At 44.3% G+C, this 22,653-nt stretch overlaps 1 protein-coding gene across 1 annotated transcript in view; it reads left to right on the top strand.

Annotated features, from left to right (window-relative positions):
* Positions 1-18,262: 18,262 nt before the first annotated feature.
* The window catches only part of ESRRB (estrogen related receptor beta), a 134,198-nt gene continuing 129,807 nt past the window's right edge, over positions 18,263-22,653 (top strand). The window contains exon 1 of the mRNA XM_075030122.1: positions 18,263-18,630. Coding sequence (XP_074886223.1) covers positions 18,629-18,630 — 2 coding nt within the window. The 5' untranslated portion in view covers positions 18,263-18,628. The remainder of the gene's footprint in view (positions 18,631-22,653) is intronic.

The raw sequence follows: 22,653 nt of genomic DNA, 5'->3' as shown, positions 1-22,653 counted from the left end.
CTCAGCTGGCATCCAGTCACTGATGTGGGGCTGGGTGCACCACTATTCCCTGATGTTCACAGTTTTACCAGCTTATGAGTCTCTGACTGAATCTCTGACTGTCAGGATGATAATTTTACAGGAGAAGGTAGATTGTCCCAAACTACTCTGAGGTTCTTGCAGCAAGCTTTGGCTGCTGTCAGTGAGAGAGTAGAGGACTGGAGAGCCTGTATAGATCACATCATAATTCATATACCTATCTGATCCTATTTTTAATCCTGCTTAATCTGTATCTTCAGTGCTACCTGATGGGGGTAAGTCCCATGAGTTAATGTGGCTTCATGTATTCTGTATTCTCCAGGCACTTTTCTCTCCCAGCTTTGCACTCCTGTTTCTGCTCTCTTCCAGAAAATACTCAGTGCTAACTGACTATGGTAGCTCTCTCTGAGGGCATGGTTCCCTTGTGCTCTTTATGGTAGTATCTAAGGAAGGAAAAAGAAGGAGGGCAGAGATGTTTTCCCTAAGAGACTCCTCTGGCATACAGATATAGTGCTACTGTAGAGCACAGAACATGAGACAATTACTATCCATTATCCCTTACTGTTTCCTTCCTGGTATATCTGAATGAGTGCTTTTTTCCCCTGCCTTTTTTTGTTGTTGTTGTTGTTGATGCCACCACTGTAGAGTGAAAGGTCATTTCCATTGGACTGTCTATGTTTCCTGTATTCAGTTGGAAATTCCAGCCCTATGGAATTGCTGTCTGAGGGCAGTCTGCATTTCCTGGCTTTGGCTGACACTGGATTTCACCCACAGTTGTCTACCTTTCTATCCGGCTTTGTCACTCTGAGGTTCTTCTCAGACCACTTTTACCTTGATTAATTTAAATGAGGCTGTTGTCTGCAGTTTTCTACAACCTGTTCTTCTTGGTTTCCAGATCACTGATAATATACCTCAGTAGTCCTAGCATAGAACCTGGTGCAACTGAGCTTTTGACCTGGTGTCGTGCTGAAGACTAGCTGTTCATTCTTTACTAACATTTTCAGTTTCATCCAGTTTCTCATTTGTGACAGAACTTTCACTCCACAGATGCTGGTTTTCCAGAAATGTCTGTGAAAAAAAGCATTACCTGAAGGTCCAGATTGTCAGCTGGTTACCTTGCCAAGCTTTTTCAGAGGTACCTTGGAAGAAGTCCACTAAGCAAAGGACCAACTCTTGTTCCATAGTGAAAGCACTGGCTTAAGTGGTAGCTGTAAATTAACTATTTATGTCTAGTTGTGTATAGTTTATATAGTTGTAATTAATTAAGCTCATAATTGTAACTCCAGCTTGCATGGGTGTAGGGGTCAGGCCCTTGAGTGAGGGAATCAGGGAATTCAGTGTGGCATTTTATTCTTCCCTCGCATCCATCATGGCTGAGCTCAGTCTTTTGTAATAGGGAGCCATCCGGGTGCTCTCCAGGAAAGCTGTGACATACTGGGAGGAGGCATACTCTTCTCGAGCACCAAGTCATGTTTAGGTGCCCTGACTCTGGCCATGGGGAAGTCAAAGGCTACTACAGTCCCCGCCCATGGGAAGCGGGAAACGATGTTGGGTAGTTATTGAAGATAATTGCCTTTACACTATTTCCCCTCAAGGAGTCTCCTTTAGGCTAATTTCTTAGAGAGGAAAATGAGCACTGAGGAGTTAGTAGGAGGCTGGTTTTGTGGCACACTTCACCCCTGAGAAGTCACTGTGGAACTGAGGTTTCTCCGGGACTTGTGGATGGATGCACTTGGTGTATCCCCTTGTCCAATGCTTGACTCTCCCCTCATTCCGGCATTCCTGGTTCCCTGCAGTACCCAGCCTTACAATACTGCTGCTATTCTCTGCTCACTGGCATGTGCTTCCCAGGTGCTCATACCCTCCTGCTTCTGAGGCTGACCCTGTGATGACAGCTGCCTGGCTGCCTATCAAAGGCTCCATTTAGAGCTAGCCTGAGCGCAGACAGAAAGCTGCAGTGTTAGACCCCGAAATCTGACACAGTGTGGCTTGCCCGCTTTTCAGTGGGTCCTTGACAGCCTTTCAGCTCATGTCTGTCAGCCCCCCTGCCAGGCGCACAAGTTCACTTCCATCTTGGAAGAAGGGGAGAGAGAAGTGACATTTCACCGAGTGGCGGGCGTGCCGGAGGATGTAGGGAGATAAGGCAGGATCACAGGAGCAGCTGAAATCCCCAGCGGATATTGCGTTGCTGGCTGGATTGACAGGTTAAAAGTATTGCTGGGACAAGTCTCCGTGCTCCCTCTGTCCCAGAGGACTGTGCAGTGAGAACAGCACTCAATCCTAATGAATCTTGGCCTACATTGGGACCAGCTCTGCCGTAGCCTGGCATAAGGACATCCATGGGGAATTCATTTCCAACTTTCAACAGGAGCTACCCATAGAATGGCTTTTTAAATAAATAAGTTCACTTAGCAAACAGCAGCAGTAAATGAACAGAAACACTGATGTGGCCAAGGATGAAATATTAGCATTTTTCAAATCCGTTTAGTGAAGACAGCCCCTGGGCACTGGTTCAGGTCCTTGTGTTAGTGGTCTGTTTGCAAAGCACTAAGCTAACTTACAGCCAAAACCTGTCAGCTTCTTCCTGAAGCTTAGGAGCGCAAAACTTGTCTTAGTTGAAAAACTAAGTCTGGTCTAAAAACATAATACCTTTGCATTTCTTTCATCCCAAAGTACTTATGACATGTCAGTCAGAGCACAAGCTTCAGGCAGTGTTTTGGCCACTCCAGACTGCAGGCAGGGAAAGGAACAGTTTTCTTCAAGCCCCACAAAAATGCTACATAGGCAACAGCAAACTGAGGTGACTTGTTCAAAGAGCACCACTTCAGTGACCACAGGTGATCATGATGCAATGAAAGGGCTCCCTGTTGCATCACAGCAGTGAGCAGCAGGCTCAAACAGTCCTGGCTTGGAGAACCTCCCTGCGCAGTTATGAACTGCGTCCTGCCCACGGCTGAGTTTACTGGGGAAATGATTTGTCCAAATGTGTATCTGGCCTTGTCTGGTTCACCAGCTTTTGTGGGTTGCAGCACAATATGGCATGGCTTGAGGCTGCTGTCTAGCAGAAGTTTCCCACTCTTGGAAAGATGTGACTATGTCCTTGGGTAAGGACAATGTTGCATGGGGAGCCTTTTCTTCGAGGTTGCTAGATCCAACCTGATCTCCACCAGTAAAGCTGTGCCAGCTGTGTGATGTGAGTGGTAGTTTCAGCCCAGCATCCACTAGGAAAATCCCATGTGCAGAAGCTAAGGCTAGCGCTCCTAACCTGGGGAAAGAGGTGTCAACCCTCAGGAAATGGATATTGGACTGGGATGAGGGTCTTCCCGAGGAACTTCTCTGTGCAGTCAGTGGGGAAACACTGGTGACTGACCAGTGTGTGACCCAAGCCATTACCTGTAGGTCCCAGACCAGGGCATTCTCCCAGGCAAGTGACAGGTCCCAGGAGAGAGGGGGAGTGCTGAGGGGTATGTGTGTGTGTGTGTCTGGGGGGGATTAGTCCTGCTGGGTAGGCAGAAATGAACTAAGCCAATACACTAGTGAGTGACTGGCCAGGGGACAAGAGGTCTGTGAGGAGGGTGCCTGAGGCCAGGCAGGTTGCAAGGGCAGGGAGAGGGAGGTGCACAATGCCTGGGGATGCAATGCTAGGGAGACAGGGTATATAGGGGCAGAAACATGCTGTCATCCTGCAGCCAGTGGGGAAATTGCACCAAGGACTACTGTGCGCCCTGCTTGACGACCTCCCCACAACACTCTCTGTTCCCTGCCCACTCCTATACATGGCAGATGGAGGCACTGCCTTTGTTTTATGCCGTGATCTGTGTCCTTTCTCCCAGGTACTGTGATTCTGCAGTACCTCCTGCCTGTTGTTAATGCCCAGACTATTCAGCCCCAATATCTAGGGCATATTGTCCACTTCCTTCTCCCTGTTGTGCAACCACAGTCCCATTCTGCAGCTGTATTGCTCTGTTCTGCATGCAGCAGTGCCCCTTGCAGTCCCTACCAAGAGGTTAATAAAGACCTACTGCCTGAGTTACCTTTAGCTTTTATAATCCAAAAAATACAAACAGCATGTAAGCAGCATTCATTACCTTGCACGCCTTCAGCTGCTTATTGGATACACATCCCCCTCCCTCCAGCATCTCTCTCTTTTTTTAATATGTTTTTTTTAATTTGTTTTGATGAATGAGTGACAACCCTGACACCCGATTCGCTGAGATTAATAGAAACGACACAATATTTACGTCGCGCCGACGAGCAATTATCCTGCCATCTATCTTTGAGATTATCTTTCTGATTGAAAACTACTCATCCGTGTAATCGGAATTATTTGGAATTAGAAGGGAATTTATGGCCCTTCTCATTCTCCCTCCTATTTGCCTCTGTCTTCATCCTTCTTCCCCCTCCTTTAAGAGGGATCCTTTCTTCCTTCGTTCCTTCCATCCTTCCTTCTTTCAGCCTTGTGGATGGAAACGTGTGCTTTACTGTACAAGGCTTTGCTGTACAAGGATGGTTGTTTGTGGAGATGGGGGAAAATGTGCAAGACTGACCAGGCAGGCACTGGGGACAGTAGGGATGCAGTGAGGCTTGGGCAGCAGCTGGGAGATAAAAGGCTTTTCAGAAGAAGGCTGGCATGGGAAATGGACATGTGGAGTATGTGACACAGTGGAGGCTGCACAGCCAGTACTGCAGTGACAGAACAAGTGGAGGCACCTCACCTCCCTTCTTCATTCTGTTTTACAGTTCCTTCCTTATTACTCTGTTTTGAAGATGCCTTTCACTAGCCCACTGCTTAGTAAATGTGCTCCTTGTGCATTTATTTTATCTAAATGCTTATCTGAAAGTGTTTTTCCAGCTCACTCTGTGTAGAAGGACCCATGCTTGTGGGCTGCTTCTTGCTTGCTGTGAACCTTTCTATAGCAGCTGCTGGTGTTTCTGCTACTTCAGCAGACCCTGGAGACAGCCTGCTGTCCTCCAATGTGTAGGATGGGGTCTGACAGTCTCACTTCAATACTGGTGTCCCTTCAAACAATGCTGTCTGTATAGGGTTTCTAGGAAATACTCTTGCTTATTCGTAACAGCTTTAAGGAGCTGATAGGTGATATAGGACCTCTGTTGTTTTTTCTCACTGGGAAGAACTCTGTCTTTTGCATTTTTTCAGATGCACCAGTGTTTCCCACACTTTTCTTTATTTGCTTTTCATTCTTTTGCTGGCCTGTGATGTGGAAGAAGCAACTAGTCATGTTGTCTCAGGTCACCTCTAGAGGCAGGAGACACAACTCTCCCTTTTTGATGATTCCAAGATAGGATAACAAAATTCACATATGCTCCCTCTCTTCTCTGGAAGCCCATCTCTTAACACAGTCCTTAGTGAAGCATTTCCTACCTTTTCCTTCTTTGCTATGAAGACAGGAGTGGAACTATCCTGCTACATATAGAAAAAATCTGTGCTGTAGATCAGTCAGCACTGAGAACTACTCCTCCTCTGTAGACATGCTTCAAAAACAGTGCTTGATTTTTTTACAAGTGGTTGTGGTAGAAACAGAGACAGCGAAGTGGATGTCAGGGGATGTCAAGCAGCAGAGACATTTTAAATGGATCTAGTAGCATCTGTGTCCTTTGAGAACCACAGCATGGAAAGGTCCTTGGCTCATGTGAATCCTGATGGAGAATAGAGAAGGGAAACAATGTAGATTTATGAGCAAGTGCCATGTGCTGAAAGAGAGACACAGGCTAAGTGCTGAAGGAATTCAGTATGAACTCAATTGCAAAGATACCAGCTAACATACAATCCAGGCTGACAAAGATGTTTGCTACAGAGAGCAGTGTAAACAGTTAATGACACAAGGATTTGGAAAAGGAAATGTGCTTTGAGGTACAATTGCTCTGTCAGCTTGTGAGATCTAGGCCCAGATGGGAATCCCAGATCCTTCCGCCCAGAAATACCCGATGTTGTTATTAATTAGTATGGAAATATTTTCCTTTCTTGAGAGAGGGCTGTTGAATTGCCAGTGGGATACTGGGGGGATGGGTGTGTGCATGTGTGGGGTAGGCTATCAAGGAACTATTAATTAGGTTACTTCCCACTGCTGTTGACATGCTGGGGAAGGGGGTTGTTTGTGGGCCAAAATAAAAACGGAAAGGGAAACGGAAAGACTGGGAACAAGAATAGAAAGCATGAGGAAAAAAGCAGTTGGGTAAGACAAAGCACACAGGCTGAAAGAAGAGGTATGTGTAGAAAGACATTCTTAAGATTCCCGAAGGAGAAGACGGGAAGAACAAGAAACCAGGATATGGTTAGAACCAAAGGGGAAGCTCCTTTGAGACAGCAGTAATGTGGTTTGGACACAGCCACACAAGGACTGACTGATCCTCTCCTGCCTTGTCACTGGTTTTGTTGTTCATACTTCCACAAAATTGGCACCAAAGCCTCCTCATGTCAGAGCAGTGATACTTTATGGCAACTGTCACTATGAAACAGGAGAGAATTTGGATGAGAAACTTCTTCAGTTGTAGGTTACCTTCCTTTGCTGGCTCAGTCTCTTACCCCCTTCCTTTGGAATGGGATCTTTATCACCTTTGATGAATAATCATAAAAATACTAATTGGAATTTTTGCTTGGCTTCCTACATAATACTTCAACCACTTACTACTTTTATCAAGGTCTCCTTGCAGTCTCTAGCTCTGTTCTTCTGGTCATAGTGTGTACAGCCCTGGGAGAGCGCAGACACAAAAACCAGCATGAAGTGATAGTGTAGCCCTGTATCTAAGCAGTAGGTGCTGCATTTACAGTTCTGAGAGAGTGCCAGAACAAGAAAGAGACAAGGAATGTGTGTGGCAGTGTGAGTTAGAACAAGGAAAGGATCTATTCACAGAGGGGAAAGAAAACTGAGCAAGTGGGTTACCTAAAAATATCAGTGCAAGCTCCAGGCTCCCTTGCAGAGGGAAGAAATCAGTGCAGTTGTGATTATTCAGAGAAAGTGTTCTGGGTTTGAGAAGTGGGAGGAATGGAGTGATAAGACAAAGACATAGCATTGATACCTCATATGGGACCAACACATCCAGACCTATTTATCCGGAGATCTACTCTAGAGAACATAGCTGTCTGCTGCATTTTCTTCCAAGAAACCTGTCTAGGAGGAAGTTGGATTCTGAGCATGCAGAGGACCTACCCAGCCTCCTTGGAGTAATACAGCACAGAAGGAAAAAAGTTATCCAGTTTGCAGCCTACCATCATCACTTCAAATCCTCAAGTTCCCTAAGGGATCCAGGGTGAACAGAGGTGGTTTGAAACAGAGAAACTGGTAAAAAGAGGAACTAAACCTAGAAGGATAACCTGGCTTTCAATTCCATGGGTTTGTGTGTGACCATGACAATTTATGATCGTGTGAAAGGTTGCTGTTAGTCTATGCACATCTGCTGAGGGCTAAGGAAACTGTTGTCCCTAAATCTGCCACCAATCATAGAATCCAGGAGCACTCACAGAGCCCTTGCCTGCCCTCTTCCTACGCTACATGTAAGGCAGAGCACGGTCGAGGTGGGCTTTATTGTTAGGCCTGTTTTTCTAAGAGAATACTGCGTATGTGATTGCACTGGGTGAGTTTGTGTAACTTTTGAACCTGTTATCTAATTTCAAACACATTTTTCACCCAGTCAGAAGTCTGAAAGGTATTAAGTTCATGCAAGTTTCATGAAATAGGTGACAGGTAGAGGAGGAAGACCTTATTATTATCCCTTAGGGAAGGACTGCAGAATGAGCTCACTCTAATAAGAGTCCAGGAGATCCACATGGGACAGGGACTGTCCAAATGCCCTAATTACAGGAGAGTTCAGTTGAGGCTCACATCTGACAATGTGTGCATCGGAGGATCCATTGGTTGGTCAGTGTCTCTCATAGATTCTCTAGTGACTAGTAAGGCATAAGCTTCCTTCTTTCTGGACATTCATAATGCTGCTAATGCATGTGGATTCCCTGGAATTTAATAAGAGGTGAGTAACATTGCAGCCTTAGTATAATACAGTTAAAAAGCCAGTCAAACACAATAGAGAAAGCTATTGGAAGCAAGGCATCTTTGTTTCAGGTACCTGAGAAGGCAATGTACACCCAAAATTTTCAGTAGAAGAGTCTTTCAGGTGGTAAGTTGTGGTGCAGATATGAAATTGCTGATGTCTGTACTGACTGTATCTTCTGCCCTCTAGCTTATGTGTGCCCCAGTTTTCATCATATCAGACTCTTTGAGTACTGGTTTAAGTGTGATTTTTGGATCCCAGTATAGTAAACTGGTACAGTTCTGGCATGAATATTACTTTGGTATGACATACTTAGTCCAGCATAGCTTCTTTGGAGATGTAAGCTAGACTAACATAAATGTGGTTGTAGTTATATAACTTTGTTCAGTGCAATATTCTCATAAAATCACTCCTGTGAAGTGGGATAGTTACATTTATACAAAAATGGCTAGGCCTCAAATTACAAAGCATTTGCGGTAGAGACCATATTTGCATATTTACGTATGCGTGGTGTTTAGTGTCAAAGGGCCCAGGTTCTGAATGCTGCTTATAATAATAATAATAACAACAATAACATAAAAGGGTTACAAGTCTGTCTGGGGAGTCACCACAGTGTGTCTGTAATTAGTTGTAGTAAAAATTATCATTTATGAGGCATCTGGCAACACAAACTAACTCTCAGAGATGAACAGTAACTATGTAGTCATCTCTGTCATGGCACAGCATTAATGACGTTTTTGTCAGGGAACTTCCTTACTTTTTGCTTGCTCTGTACCATGAAATAAAGGTAATGGCTGAATGGATTTTGTCTGCAATCTTGCCATTATGTGGACCACTGAGGCTGTCCATCTTCATGACTCATTTACCTGTTCCCCTTGCAAACATTGTTAACATTTCGCAAGCATAATGTAGCAATGCAGAAGCAGTTTCTCTGCACAGACTGGCACATTCTGAGGAAGGAGGTGAAACAAGAGTTTGCATTTATGGAGAATCTGGCTGCAAAAATTACCTTTGAAAGAGGGAATCGATGAGCAGTTTAGGGCAGGGAGCTGCTTCCTGATACTGTGGCTTTCGGTGTCAAGACTTGTTTGCTTGTGTGCTCTTTGATTAAAGTTTTCTGGAGTAACAATTTCTCCAAATTACTGCCACCACTCAGAACAATAGTAGTTAACATAGAAGACTTCCAAAGAATTCCTCTAAAACTCAGCTTTTTGTTCAATTTCATAAAAGAATGACCTAGCTTTAGGAAAGTGTTTTCTTGGGGAATTTGCTGATACAGTTGAGAAATATGAAATGCCCTATAGTTACAACCAGCAGTCCACCTGCCTCCAAATTAGAGCCTTGCTTTCTGCCTGAATGTGAGCTATTGACCAGTGAGAAAGTGAAGAATAAAATAACTTTTTTTAAACATTAGCTGTTTTCTTTGGAAAATTAAGAAGGAGACATGAAAATATTTCCACAGGCTATATGTTTTCCAACGTCCCATTTCTACAAATTTAAAAATGTGAATTGTGTCATCTGATAATGTGGCAAAAAGAAACAGTCTGTCCTGCAAGTTTCCATGGGGTTTCACCAGGCGAATGAATCCCAGGTTCTCATGGCAAGGCACATGATGTATTCAAGAGAGGTTATGTTCTTGTCTATGCTACTTAAGGTGTATTTACAGGGCACAGGAGAGCACCACGCAGTGATAACTCAGATACAATCTCATGGGGCTCTCCATTTGAATTAATATAGCCTGGTTCTCATCTGGATATAAAGTCCATATGAATGAGGCTATATTTCTGCCAAAATCCAAACCAGCTCATTCAGAGCATGCTGAAGTAGCCCTGTATAGCTCTGTTTTGCTAACATACTCTTATTTGCTGTGTGACATAAAAATGGGGTTGCTTCACCTGGAGTTTCTGTTACCCGGCTGCAAAGTGCTCTGATGCCGCTGTCCTGCCTCGCAAAGATGCAGTGGGCTGAATCTGACACTTCTTGCGCAGAGCTTGGTGTTGCACAGAGGTGCTAAAGAAAGGCTGTGATTTCATGGTGGTTTGTTTTTTTTTTCCAAGCTTGTGAGCACACGAGAGCTGCGTGGTACATGGCATGTCAGGGAAGAAACTACTGTGATTGCTTTAGATCTTCCCCTTTGTGCCCAGTGGGGAGTTGCAGCCAGGTTGTGTGTGAGCGAGTGTGTCTGAAGCCATGCCTGTGACACATTCCTCAAGGGAGGGGACTGGCCAGGAGCTGGGTCTCACCTCCCAGCAGCAGCAGGGCCCTAGGCAGAAGCAATGGAAGGGACTGGTTATTCCAGGCAAGGACAGGTCCAGGTGTGGCAAGAGCACAGACTAAAGCAGCAGCAAGGGACTGAGCAACCAAATGTCTGCATCTGAAGCACGGACTCAGCAGAAACCTTCCTCAAGCAGCTGTTTCCAAGGGGCTTTGGGTAAATCCACTTGAGGTTAAGAATTGACAGATTTATATCCCCCCCCCCCCCCCCCCCCCCCGGTTAAGCCTCAGTGAATGCAACATCTTTTTACAGGGGGTAGGTGGGGGGTGGGGAGGAGGATGGAGGGCAATATAGCTTGCTATAGACTGTCCTGTACCTGAGCTCCAGCTCAGGTTCCAGCAGCTTTAAATATCTGTGATGAGCTGCAGGGCACCTTTGTGCCCAGAAGCAGCCCACAGCTCTTCCAGGAGCTTGTGGGGTGGGGTCAGGCACTGCCTGCTCCCCATCAGGGTCTCAGAGGCATCGTGGGGGGGGCGGGGGGGGGAATGCTGCCTGTGGCACATGCCAAGACTGTCGGTAGAGGAACTGTTGGGTTTTTGGCTCCTTCTCAGCCTGGCAGGCTATTGGCTGGCAGCACAGCTCCGGCTGGCTGAGGGGGCTGAGCGCCGGGCACATTATCGTGGCACGCCCTGGCACTGCTATCTCTCTGCTGGGACTGTGTGTGTGGCCCTTCCTTCACCTTCTCTCAGTGCAAAGCAGCCTCAGACCAAATCCTGAGTGACTGAAACAAGCACTAAAGCTCAGCAGCAGCACAGTCGGCCCCGGAAGCTTGTCCCCTCTCGGTGTGTGCTGTAGCCTTGCTCCTTCGTCTGGGATGAGCTCAGTGCTGGGGAGCTGAGTTTCTGACTGCCTGGGGAGCAGAGGAAGGGAACACTAAATCATTTTGCAAAACCCTTCTTTCTTGCAAATATGGGTAACTACATTTAAAGAAAAGGCTCCTTCCCTTTTTCCCTTCCCTCTCTCCACGCTCTTGGAGAGGAAATGCTCTGAGTTTTGAGGCGCTCCAGGCTGCAAGGTGGGAAGGGTCTGGGTCAAGAGAGCTTTCAGAGGTGACTCGCAGCACTGAGATGAAGGACTTCTGGAGGTGATGGGGTGAGGAGGCTGAGGAGACTGCAGCAGAATCTCAGTGAAGAGGGAGAAAGCAACCTCACTTATTGCTGAGATGAAGCCGAGCCAAAGTTCAGCAGAACTTGCTATGGTTAGCCTGAAGAAAGACAGACAAGGGAGGGGGGGATTTTACCTGCGTCTGTGCCTGTTCAACACAAGGGCTTACAGCTCTCTGCCAAAGGCCTGGCAGTCACCGAGTGGGCTCAGAAGTGATTTCAGATTGCACAGAGCTGAGAGGCATTAGCTGGAAATGCGGATCCCAGTTCCCCTTGGGGTGCAAGTGAACCTTGCTGTAGCTTTATGTGCTAGAGAGGCTTCTGTGAGGGTAATGTTTAGCCTGCCATTTCGTGTTTGATTTACCCACAGTGAGGGAGCGGTATTATGGTGGCAGAACTTCACTGCCAGCGAGGGAATTGAGGCAGGCATCTGCAGACACATCGCCGTGTCTGTGAAAGTCATGTGTGCCCTCAAGTGCCTCCCAGACACAATGGTTTAATTCCCTCATCAGTCAGGAGTTATAGGTAGGGGTTTGGTGTGATCTGTGTGGGAGGATAGTCTCTCCCACAGTAACAAGACAGTTTCCAGTACTGTTCAGGGTTATTTTTGGTGGCCTGTTTCCTCCTACCTGTCCTGTGGTATATCCTGCCTGGCACAGGAGCCCTGGCAGCGTCAGCTGGAGATCACCTGGCTGGGAGCGCTTGCTTGCCTGGGTCGCGGGTGCAGAGGGAGAGCTGCTGAACAAAGCAGAAGTTTTTTTTATCTGTTGTTGAGATACTGTGGTGGGCTGACCTTGGCCAGCTGCAAGCTGCAGTTCCTTCAGGAAATATCCACCTGCTCCACCACGGTCTCTGCAGAGGCTGCAGGGGACTATCTGCTCTGGTACTTGGAGTGCCTCCTCCCCTCCTTCTGCTCTGACCTAGGTGTCTGCGGGGCCGTTCTCACTCCTCACTGCCTGTGTGGTGTTTTCTGTCCATTCTTAAGCATGTTTTCCCCCAGGCACCACCACCATGGCCGAGGGGCTCCGCTGTGCCCTGCGGGGGGTCTGTTGTGGAGCCGGCTGGAACCTGCTGTGTCCGGCACGGGGCAGCCCCGGCCTCTCCTCACAGAGGCCGCCCTGCAGCCACCCCGCAGTCAGCACCTCACCACAGACACCAGGTGCGGACACACTGTGTGACACTTGGCTGATGGTATTCTGACAGGGGTGAGAGCTGCACCTTCTCCTTCAGACCAGTGAGAGTCCCAGTCTCAGGGCAGGGGTAAGGGCTCTTCAGACACAACTAACTTGATGGGGAGATGAGAGAGGACAGGAGATCAGTGGTGTTGCTTTAGAGGGGGCTCATGAGGGACCCACTGCAGAATTCCTCTTTACTTATTTCCTTGCTTTAGAGGCTGAGGAACTTGCATTGCACCTCACATTCCTCTGAGAGCTCCGCTGGGTTGTGCTGACCTGCAGGCATGCCCTCAGTGGGGGACGGAGGCAGGTGAGCAGCCCTGAAACCCCTCAGCTTGCACGCGAAGGGCTTCTCCTGGAAAAGCTTATTCCTCATCTGGGTGTCTGCAGCCAGGAACATCCCTTTCCTTTGAGGAACTTCATCAGTTATTTGCCTTCATTTTTATTTTTAAGAAAATATCTTTTAATTGAGCAAGACACACAATCAAAGAATATGGAGCCTCTCCTTGGAGAGGAGAAGAGGGAGCGGTAATAACCCCACCAAACACATGCATTTGGAAAACGGTGATGATTTTTCTGGGGAGCTGAGCTACCAGTCTGGCTGTAACAAGTTTAGATCTGGAGCCAGACATCACGGTTAGACCCGTCTGTGGTTATAATGTAGTTGTTTGAGTTTTGTAGAAGTTGTCTGAAGGAATCTGAATTAAAACCAAAAACCCAAGGGGAACCTGTTTCTGGCAGTCCTGGTGCCTGTTTGATCTGGCACCAGAACTGGTTTAAATCTCACTTTGTCCCCCTTCTCCTGCTATCAAAATTGCTACGAGCTCTATTATGACAGTTACCATACTTCCTCTCCCTCCCCACCATGGCCAAGGTCACTGAGAACATGAAACAGTATCTCTTGCCTGAAGCCGACCTTAGAAGGCTGCAGGACTGCTTTGAGATTTGTCTGAGTGCACAGCTAATGCCCTGCCAGCACAGGTGTGGACTTGCTGGTGCTAAACCAGGTCCTAAACAAGTGGTACAACAGCAATGAGTTTCTGCAAAGCATCCGCAACAAGTTGAAAGCACAAAAGGTGCCTGCCCCCAGTGATGGAATTGACAGCCCAACATTGGTGAAACGCTTTGCAGCGCGTGATTGGAAGAAGATGAGGGTGGTTTCCCATGAGAGAATATCATGGTTACACAATTTAGGCAGGAGTACATCCAAGAAGTTTTATTCTGTTTCATTGCTTTTTGCTGGGTGTAAACACAGAAGCCCTTTTAGGCAAAGGCTCTGCAGTAGAAGCGGAAGTTCTAAATGGGGTAAGGGTAGAAGGGACTGTGTTATCATACTGTAAGTGATAGACTGGCAAAGGTCGTGTGTTTAAATGTAATGCAGCATATGATTGTCCTAGTGCTTACAGGCTTTAGTTAAATCCTTACAGATTTTATTTCTGTGTGTACGTGTAGAACTGAATGCTCACTCTGGATAGTCTCTGAACACACTTTGGTATGTGTTTTGTTGGTCAGGCCAAGCTGTTTTTCATTAGTGCATTGTTATTACTGGTGGACTCAGAAAAACACGGGAGAGTGGCATTCTTCAGTGGTTGCTCTTGTTCTTGTTAAAGCCAATGGGGTCACCTCTGCTGAGCAGCCACAGATGGTGCCTCTCCACAGCCTAACTCTGCAAATAGCTAAGCAAGGTGAGGACTTTTCTCTGCCCGCAGCTCTGAAAATGGAAGAATAGATTTGGGTGCTACCTAATCCAGGAAAGTTCCTGAGTCCTAACCTGACGTGCTTTGCTTGAAGCTGTTTAGAAAGTTCCTGCAGTTCCGTTCTGCCAAAGAGATTTTGGAGTCCTAATCTTCAGCTGGCAGGCAGCTGGAGGGTGGTAACGTCTTTAGCTGGAATGGCTAAATCTGGTAGGGGACTTCTGTTAAAATCTTAGTCATTTTCACTTTCTTGAGAAATAATAAAATATATAGGGGCTAAAGAAGGAGCAAAGTATTAATGGAACAGTGTGCCTTTCCCTGGTGATGACAGAGACTTGACATGGCAGCATGGCATGCGCCATGGAGGGTACATGAAAGAACTGGATGCTGACTTCGGGTTCAGCGTGTGCCAAAAAATACTCTGCTATGGATATTGGTTGCACAGAAAAAGAACGTTGAAGTAATATGAAGTTCAGCATTAAAATCAGATAAGGAAATAAAACAGCTAAAGTCCTAACAATAATATCAACATTTCCCTCTTGAGCATTTGCTGTTTCTCAGAGTACATGCTTTGTATCAAAATGCATAGTATATTTAACTACCTGTTAAATCAGGTCTGAGAGTCATATTATGTGTGCCAAGCATCCAGAAGAGCATTGCTACTCAAACTTTTCCTTTTGTTTATCTTTTATTCCTTATTTTGTTATTTTCACAGTCTTGGAAGAGCAGCTTTGTGACATTCATTTCCTTTATGTGAAAAGAGTCATCATTTTATAGTATCTTTTTTGGTGTTTAAGTAGTCCCTGTTTGAAATCTGTGGAATTCACAGCTCACTAGATCCGGCAGGGCACTAATGCAGCTGTCCTGGAATTTTGGGTTTGTGAGACTCTTTCAAAGTAGCCTGACTCTGCCAAAGAAAGTTTTTGTTGTGTGTTACAATTAATCTTCTTACTTTGTGGCTGGCCCTGGAAACTGCAGAGCTGACTTTATCAATTTATCTTTTAAAACTTATATTCATATCTGCATTTCCTGATATAAAAGCAGCAGTGATTCTGAGCTCTAAATTTCTGGCACATAAATCTGATGTGCACAGAAGCATCTTGAGGCTCATGGGAGACGGGACAAAGATTATCTGTGTGGTTAAATGTGTGGGTGGGGGGAATTGGAAGATTCCATTGATTGGACAAGTATTTTCAAGCTTCAGCTGGTTTTTCTGTGTCCCTATCTAAAAAAGGGTAGCTGTGATATTTTGGTTTTGTCATTAGAAGGAAAGTATATTTTGCATTCTTCTATAATAGCTTATATGCAGCTGAGCAAATTCTGCCCTGATATATATGTGCAAAGCAGTCTACAAGTCACTGACATTGTTCTTTTTTTTTTTTTTTTTTTCTGTGTTTTGAAGTGGTCATTCAGTCTCATGGCCTCTACTGTTGGATTCTTTCCCTGCCTCACCCTGAGTCTGGAGGCTGGTATTAAGTGGTGTTTATGCACAGGGGTGCTGGCAGTGGGGGTAGGGGACTTGTGCCTGAAGTTTTACCTAAAGCAGATCTTCTCTGGATTGCTGGGTACCCCAGTGGGGAGCCACTAAGATCATACATCCTGCTGTCTTAAGACAGAGAGGAAGGATGGAGGAATGCTGACTCCATTCAAGGTTCATACATACTAGCTAACTGTATCATGCTGGCGAGTCCTCATCCCTTCATCCTCCAAGCAGAAAGTGGAAGGATGGGGGACTAATGTATTCCCAGGTCTTGCTCTGCTGTGGATATGGGATGCCAATGATAAACGTTGGACCTGGACCTGAGAACTGACTAGAGCTTCCCAGCTACCTGATTGACATGTCCCCAAAGTGCCCTTGTGATTTAGACTACATTGTAGGGTTTCCCTGGGCTTCGGTTTGGGCCATGCCCTGGCAATGTAATGGGACAGGGATGATGCTGTTCTATACAACACAAGGCTTGACAGCGTACTATTTGAAGAACTTTAGATGTCGGTGATATAGAATGGCAAAGAACAGTCTGACAGTGATAACATGTTCAGGAACTATGTGACTATGCCTTTGTTAAAGCTGAATTTTTCAAAAGTGACTCTTGGATTTAGGTGCCCCTGTTTTGGGACCTTGATCTGCCGTGCCTCAGCCTGATTATTCTGTGCATTGAGCTTCTAAAATTCCTTCCAATGGCAATGGGAAGCGTAAAATGTTTTACAGCTCTCAATATTAAAGCCCCAAACATCTTGTACTAGCCAGCCCAAATGAGAGGGCAGAAATTCAAAATTTTCTTTGTTTGGTCAGGTAATTTTTTATCTGAGATCTGATTCAACTAGGTGAAGGTGAAGGACCAGAATCTGGCAGGGAATTGAGGGTGTGTTTCCACACTGGAGCTCATCCTGTCAGATACTTTTCTTTTTTCCCCCTCTTAATTTGTAGTTCTTCATCTGTAGATATCATAGTGCTTTAAAGTGCAGTGTTAAGTATTGTTATCTCTGTTTTTTTAAAGCTGGGGAAAATGCAACAGTGGTAAAGTGACAAGCCAGACTTCACACAGGGCAGTAGTAGCTCAACTGAGGAAAATGTCTAAATGTCATGAGTCTTTGCCCAGTGCTTCATCAGGCTCCTATCCTGTGAGAAGGGCGTTTTTTTAAAAAACTCGTTGACTAAATCCTACCAGCTTAGACACAAAGCATATTGACAAGAAGTGAATTATGCATGCAGCAGGATTTGGCCCAAAGAGAGGAAATGACTTTATCTTCCCACATAATCAATAGCTGCAGCTGAACTGAGACCTTGGCTATGATGTGGTGGGTCCTTGCCTTGCTTTAGGATAGCTGCTCTTGTTGAACTAACTTTCTTTACTCCAGCAAGAGCAGCAGCTGCAGTGCAGTGTAGACATGCCTAAACTAGCTTAAATAGTTCAGGTACTGTTAGCCACTGAGCCAAAGAACCATGGAGTTCAGCATGGGCTTGGTGCCTGAGGATTTTATCCTGCTCTTTATGAGTTCAGCATTTCTTTACCATCTCAGCTCAAGCAAGCCTAGCAATATGTTGAAAAGAAGGCTGGTGGATCTGGTACTCTGTCTGCACTAGTACTTTTGCCTGCAGAGCTGAGCATGGTGCTAGGGATGATTGTAGGAGATACTGCCAAAGGTAGCAGCGTAGCGAAAGCTGTTTTGCCTCTCTCTGCCTACTGTTCTCCCTCTTCTTCCCCACCCTTCCCTTGGTATTAATCTGAGTCCGTTTGCTATAAAACTGCATAGCCATTAAGGTTCTACTGGAGATCACAAATACCTAGGAGTTGGCGAAGGCTTGAAGAACCAGCTGCCTCCTGGAAAAGCTTTTGGCCTTGCCTGACTGTGGAACTAACAGGAGAACCTGTAGAGGTTAGATAGGGAAAAATCCAGGACCATTATCCCTACAGTTATTAATGGGGACCAAGGCAGAAGCATTCCTGATGCGTTCCCTCAAGTCATTGCCCAGATGGTGGGCTCCCAGCTCAGCCTCTGCAGAAGAGCTGTGCTGATATCTGTAACTTGTTAAGTTTTCTCCTGGCAGTCAAGGACATGAGCAGGAATGATGGTTCAGGTCCTTGAGGGCTAAGTAACTTCTGCTGAGTCAATAGGGGAGGTACCATCAATGCCTTCGGTTTTGTTTTCAGGAACAGCCTCATCAAATAGTGTTTGTGGGCAGAGACCCTAAGTAGACTGCCAAGCTGTTAAATTGCTAACCTACCCACTAGCCCTAGTTTATTCTGCAGCAGAAATACAAGCACACCTGGACCAACCCCCAGAACTCAACTCTGAACTCCTCTCTCATTCTGTCAGAATCCCCAACTTGTTTTTAAAATGGCATTTATTTTTGTTCAATTGAAAAAGAGTTGGATGCAGTCTGCCAGTTGTGCTTTCCCTTGCCTTCTTTGTGCACTGAATTTTGTTCATTCGCTTTACATGCCTCAAGTTGCTGTAATGCTGCTGGGAAAGTAATTGCCTTGCACTTTCTCTTTCTGATGCCCACGGGTGACTGTGGGGGACTCCTCCCTGGGCATAGTGCAGAGTTAAAAGCCCAGCTTTTGCTGCTTTGCCTAAGACCTGGTTATTTCTTTTCTTTTTTCCTTTCTTTCTTTCTTTTTTTTTTTTTTTTTTTTTTTTTGTCAGCTGCCTGTTATATCAATCACAGAGCTGGGATCTATTTATAGGTTGGGACTCGGAGTACTGTGTCCTAGTCACAAAGAGAGGCAGAGACGCAGAGGGGACTGTCGGCTGGTGCAGGCGGAACCAAAAGATATTTAATCAGCAATTAGAAACACCTGAGGGCAAGGGAAATTCTACTCCAGCCTCGAGCTTCATCTCTCAGCCTGCAGCATGTAAGTAGCAAACTTCTACCTTTTATTGCATTTATGGGTTTGGGTTTTGTTTTGGGTTTGGTTTTTTTTGTTGTTTTTTTTTTTTAACCCAAATGTTGCTCTGCACCAATCCTTTTATCTGGGCTAAAAATTATGGCAGCATCTCAATATGGTTAACAGTAATAATTTATTTTTTTTTTCTATTTTCACACTGTCAAAAGGAAGGTCAGTGTGACCCACAAGGAGAGGAGTCAGTTCAGAACTTTGTAGAAATCAGGCGGTTTCACTGTTTGAGAGTGGCTTTTTCCTCTGGAAATAAGCAAATGAAAGTTTGAGTGGAACAGTTTTGTTTTGGGAATAGAAACGGTCAGGTTTGCTGGCATTCCAAAAAGGTCAATATATAACGTAACTCTGCCTAAGGGCTTACCAAGGACAGGTGCTATTTATCCCATGCTGGTAGAGGCAAACCTGGAAACTTCAGCAGTCCTGTCTTAAAAGAACCGAGCGACACCCTTTCTTCTATTAAAAATAATACCCCCCCCCCCAGCTTCATATCAAACCTCCTCTTAGCAGGGAGATGAAATGAAATTTTGCTTTTACTGAATGCATTTATCATTGAGCAGTTGATGTTTCTTTAATTTTAAAAGTCCCAAAGCAACTGAAGCCTCTTCAATGATAAGAGGGGTGCAAGTCTTTGCAAAGTCGGTGCAGTGGCAATCAAAGAAGGAACTTACTCTCTTATCACCAACAAGGTGTTTTCTTTAAAGTAGCCAAAATGCAAAATGTTTGAGCAATGATATACTTTTGGAGTATTTTTGTTAAAAGGAATATAAAGAGAGGGAAGACAATAACTAGTCAGAAATTGGTTTTTTTAATAGCTTTTAGCATAGCATTTTTGTCAAAACACAAAGGTTTTTTGTTTCATATTTTTGTCTCAGAGATTTGGGTTATGTCTTTTACAAAATGTAGGCTTTATTTTTAAGTATAGACAAAATTCATTAATTTCTTGTATTTATAACGTCTACCCCCTCAAAATGCCAATATTACAATTTTTAATTTTGTTTTTTTAGTATAAATTTCTCATGAAATATATGTTCTACAAACTTCCCCCCAATTTACCATTTTTGAAAGTAACAACAAATAAAATGAAGCTAAACTTAAAATAATTTGTTGGTATAACAGTCTAATAAATATGGAATAATAAAACCAGAGCTGTTTCACAGTTAAAATATCAAGTCCTAAGAAATACCTGATAGCTGAATTGTTTGGATGGACTGTAGAAAGGTGACAAATAGGCTTGTTCTTTATTTTGTATTTCTTTGATGTACATTTTATAATACTCAAAGTTTTTAACTTAAGTTCTAGGAACAAAAAATACTGACTACAAATTAATTCTTTCTAAGTTTTTAACCATTGATATAAATACTCCATCTTTAAGCTAGAATTCCAGATGTAAGGAAGGCTTTTAGGACAATATGGATAAACATGGTAAATTTACATACACAAATAATGCCCAAAATGATCATTACAATACATGCTTGCTATGAAGCTCCCCTCCCCCCAAATAAAACAAAAATGTCAGCCTGACCATTCTTATCATAGGAAGCTTCATTTCAATTATTAAGTCTTTTTCCTTTACTTAAAAATGAATGTATTTAAATTATTTAAGTCCTTTTTCTGTTTGTTTTGGCATGATATTACATTTATTGCCTCTCTGTGACAATGCAACATTATTGTGTAATAAAGGGAGACCAGATTTTTCTGAAAGGCGTTAGAGAAATGAAATTGCCGACTCTAACTAACAAAGAATCTATCATATAACTGGTCTGAGGTCCACCTAAAAATTAAAAACTGGGACATCTTATCACTTGAAAAATAAAAATTGAATCTTTTTCTTCCTTACACACACAGAAATATCAGCATGACTACACTTGGGAATTACCGCAAAAACTCATTTACTATACATTTTTGCAGAAATCCAAGCATTCCCAAAGAAGTTCTCCACGTATAAAGCTAGAAAAGATTTAGTCTTATGAATTTGTTTGGACTATTCGGTAGTTGTGTCCACATAATTGCTGGACTTTATCCTTCTCTTTAACTGCATGTGGGTCTTTTCCCCTGTTAAACTTGCCATATCTTTTTATTACTGCATTTGGAAAACATAACCAAGCATCTACTGTCCTGTAGCATACCAATCAGTGGTTTATGGGACCACTTTTATTTGGAGGGGGGGAGGGAGTTATCTGTGGTTAGAGGGAAGACTTTGATGCATTGTGTGGAAGAAAGTCTTTGTTATTTAGTTTCTGCTTCACTAACGTTTCATGTTTTGTAGACTAAGCACCTATCAACCTCCAAACTGACTTATTCTACACAGCGTAGTTTGTCACAGGACTGTTGCATGATTTTTTTTCATTCCTTAAAAAACCAAACAACAATCATCTTTTGTTTCATCCTAGTTTATTTGTTTCTTTTGACTGCAAAGTAATGATTGACATGCAGATTCTCCACGCCCCTCCTTTCATTGCTGAGTATGACATCTCTTGGGAATTATAAATAAAACCTGTGCCAAATCTGCTGCACAGGTGTCTGGAGTACAGCATGCTCAGGTGTCTCGCTGTAAATCCCTGAGAATATGGAGTAAACACCAGCAGGAAAAAAATACTCTTGAAACAGTTCTGTGTTTTTAGGGGCCTTCTGAATAAAACCCCCAAAGCCAGCAGCCAGTTATTAAAGATTGTGTAGCTCTCTCTCTCTCTTGCTCTCTCTTACCTCTTTTATCACTTCACCTGTACATCTGTCCATCTATTTCTCATCTCTCTATTTTTACATTTCATTATGCTATGCTTGCTCTCCCGCTCTCTTCTTTTCCTTTCCTGAAGACACATTTCTATCTGGCACAGAAAATAAACTCAGATTGCGGGTAGTTATGTTAATCTAATTCAATCCTCTGTGGGTTAGGAGTGAAATTCTAATAGTGGAGCTGTTGAGGGCTTTTTTGTTAATGGCTTGGGGATTACATTGAGTTAAAGGCTCATTTCCTAATCAAACAGAGAGGGAGAGAGTGACTCCGAATATTTATGAGTCTCCCAGCGCGAGTTAAACATTGAACTCCAAAAGCAGGATTTCAGTGCTGCAGAAAGAGTTAAAACCCCTCAGGGCTGCTGTGGAGGGGGGGGGGGGGGAGGAAACCAGTTAAGCCATCAGCATTTTCAACTGCTGTATAACTTCAGTTTGGTGAGAGAAAATAATCATCTCACAGAGCTAAAATGGAAACTGTAGTGAGATATTTAAAACAAAGTCAAGTGATGCTTCAAAAAGGCTCTTCTTTAGTGAAGCAGGATACATGCAGTGCATGCAGCAGCCTAATAGAAACTCCAAATAAATACTGTTCTAAATGAGAAGGATTGGAGGGTGGGCTGCCTTTTTATTATTAGTGCCTGGAAGACCCAATTTAATTTTTTAATGCTTTTTATTTTTGGTTCTACTTAACTCTTGGGTAACCTTTTCTGAAAAAAAGAAAATAAAAGAGAAAGAAGTGTGGATGGGTCAATATCTAAATTGTTCTACGTCTATAGGCTGGTATCTTTTGAGGCATTTTTTTCTGTCGTTCAGTTCAGCTGGAGTCTTGTGTCAAATAGTCTAGTTGGAGAACTGGATTCGCTGTCACAGGAATGATTGACTAAATTAATGCCTGATTGCTTTTATGATGAGTTCATCATACATGCTTGGGTAGACCCTGCTGCTGCTGAAAAAGAGCAGGCCTGCCTGCCTGCAGCAAGCAGAGGACCTCTGTGTTGCTAAGGCCTGGCATGTTGTGAGCTAGCCAGCAGTAGGCTTTTTTGCCCCAAGCTTGGACTTAGAAAATCTGTCTACAGCAGGTGAACTGCACAAAATCAAAACTGTGCCATGATCCTGCCTCTCTTCTGTAAAGAAGTCCTGAAAAGGAATGGGGATATAAACCTGCTGTCTTCTGACACATGGCCAAGTCGTATCTCAGTGTTCCTCAGTTTCCCTGCCTGTAAAATGATACATGGCTGCCATCAA

Source organism: Buteo buteo, chromosome 6, assembly GCF_964188355.1.
Source record: "Buteo buteo chromosome 6, bButBut1.hap1.1, whole genome shotgun sequence".
Lineage (NCBI taxonomy): Eukaryota > Metazoa > Chordata > Aves > Accipitriformes > Accipitridae > Buteo > Buteo buteo.
This window is presented reverse-complemented; position numbering and strand designations above follow the sequence as displayed.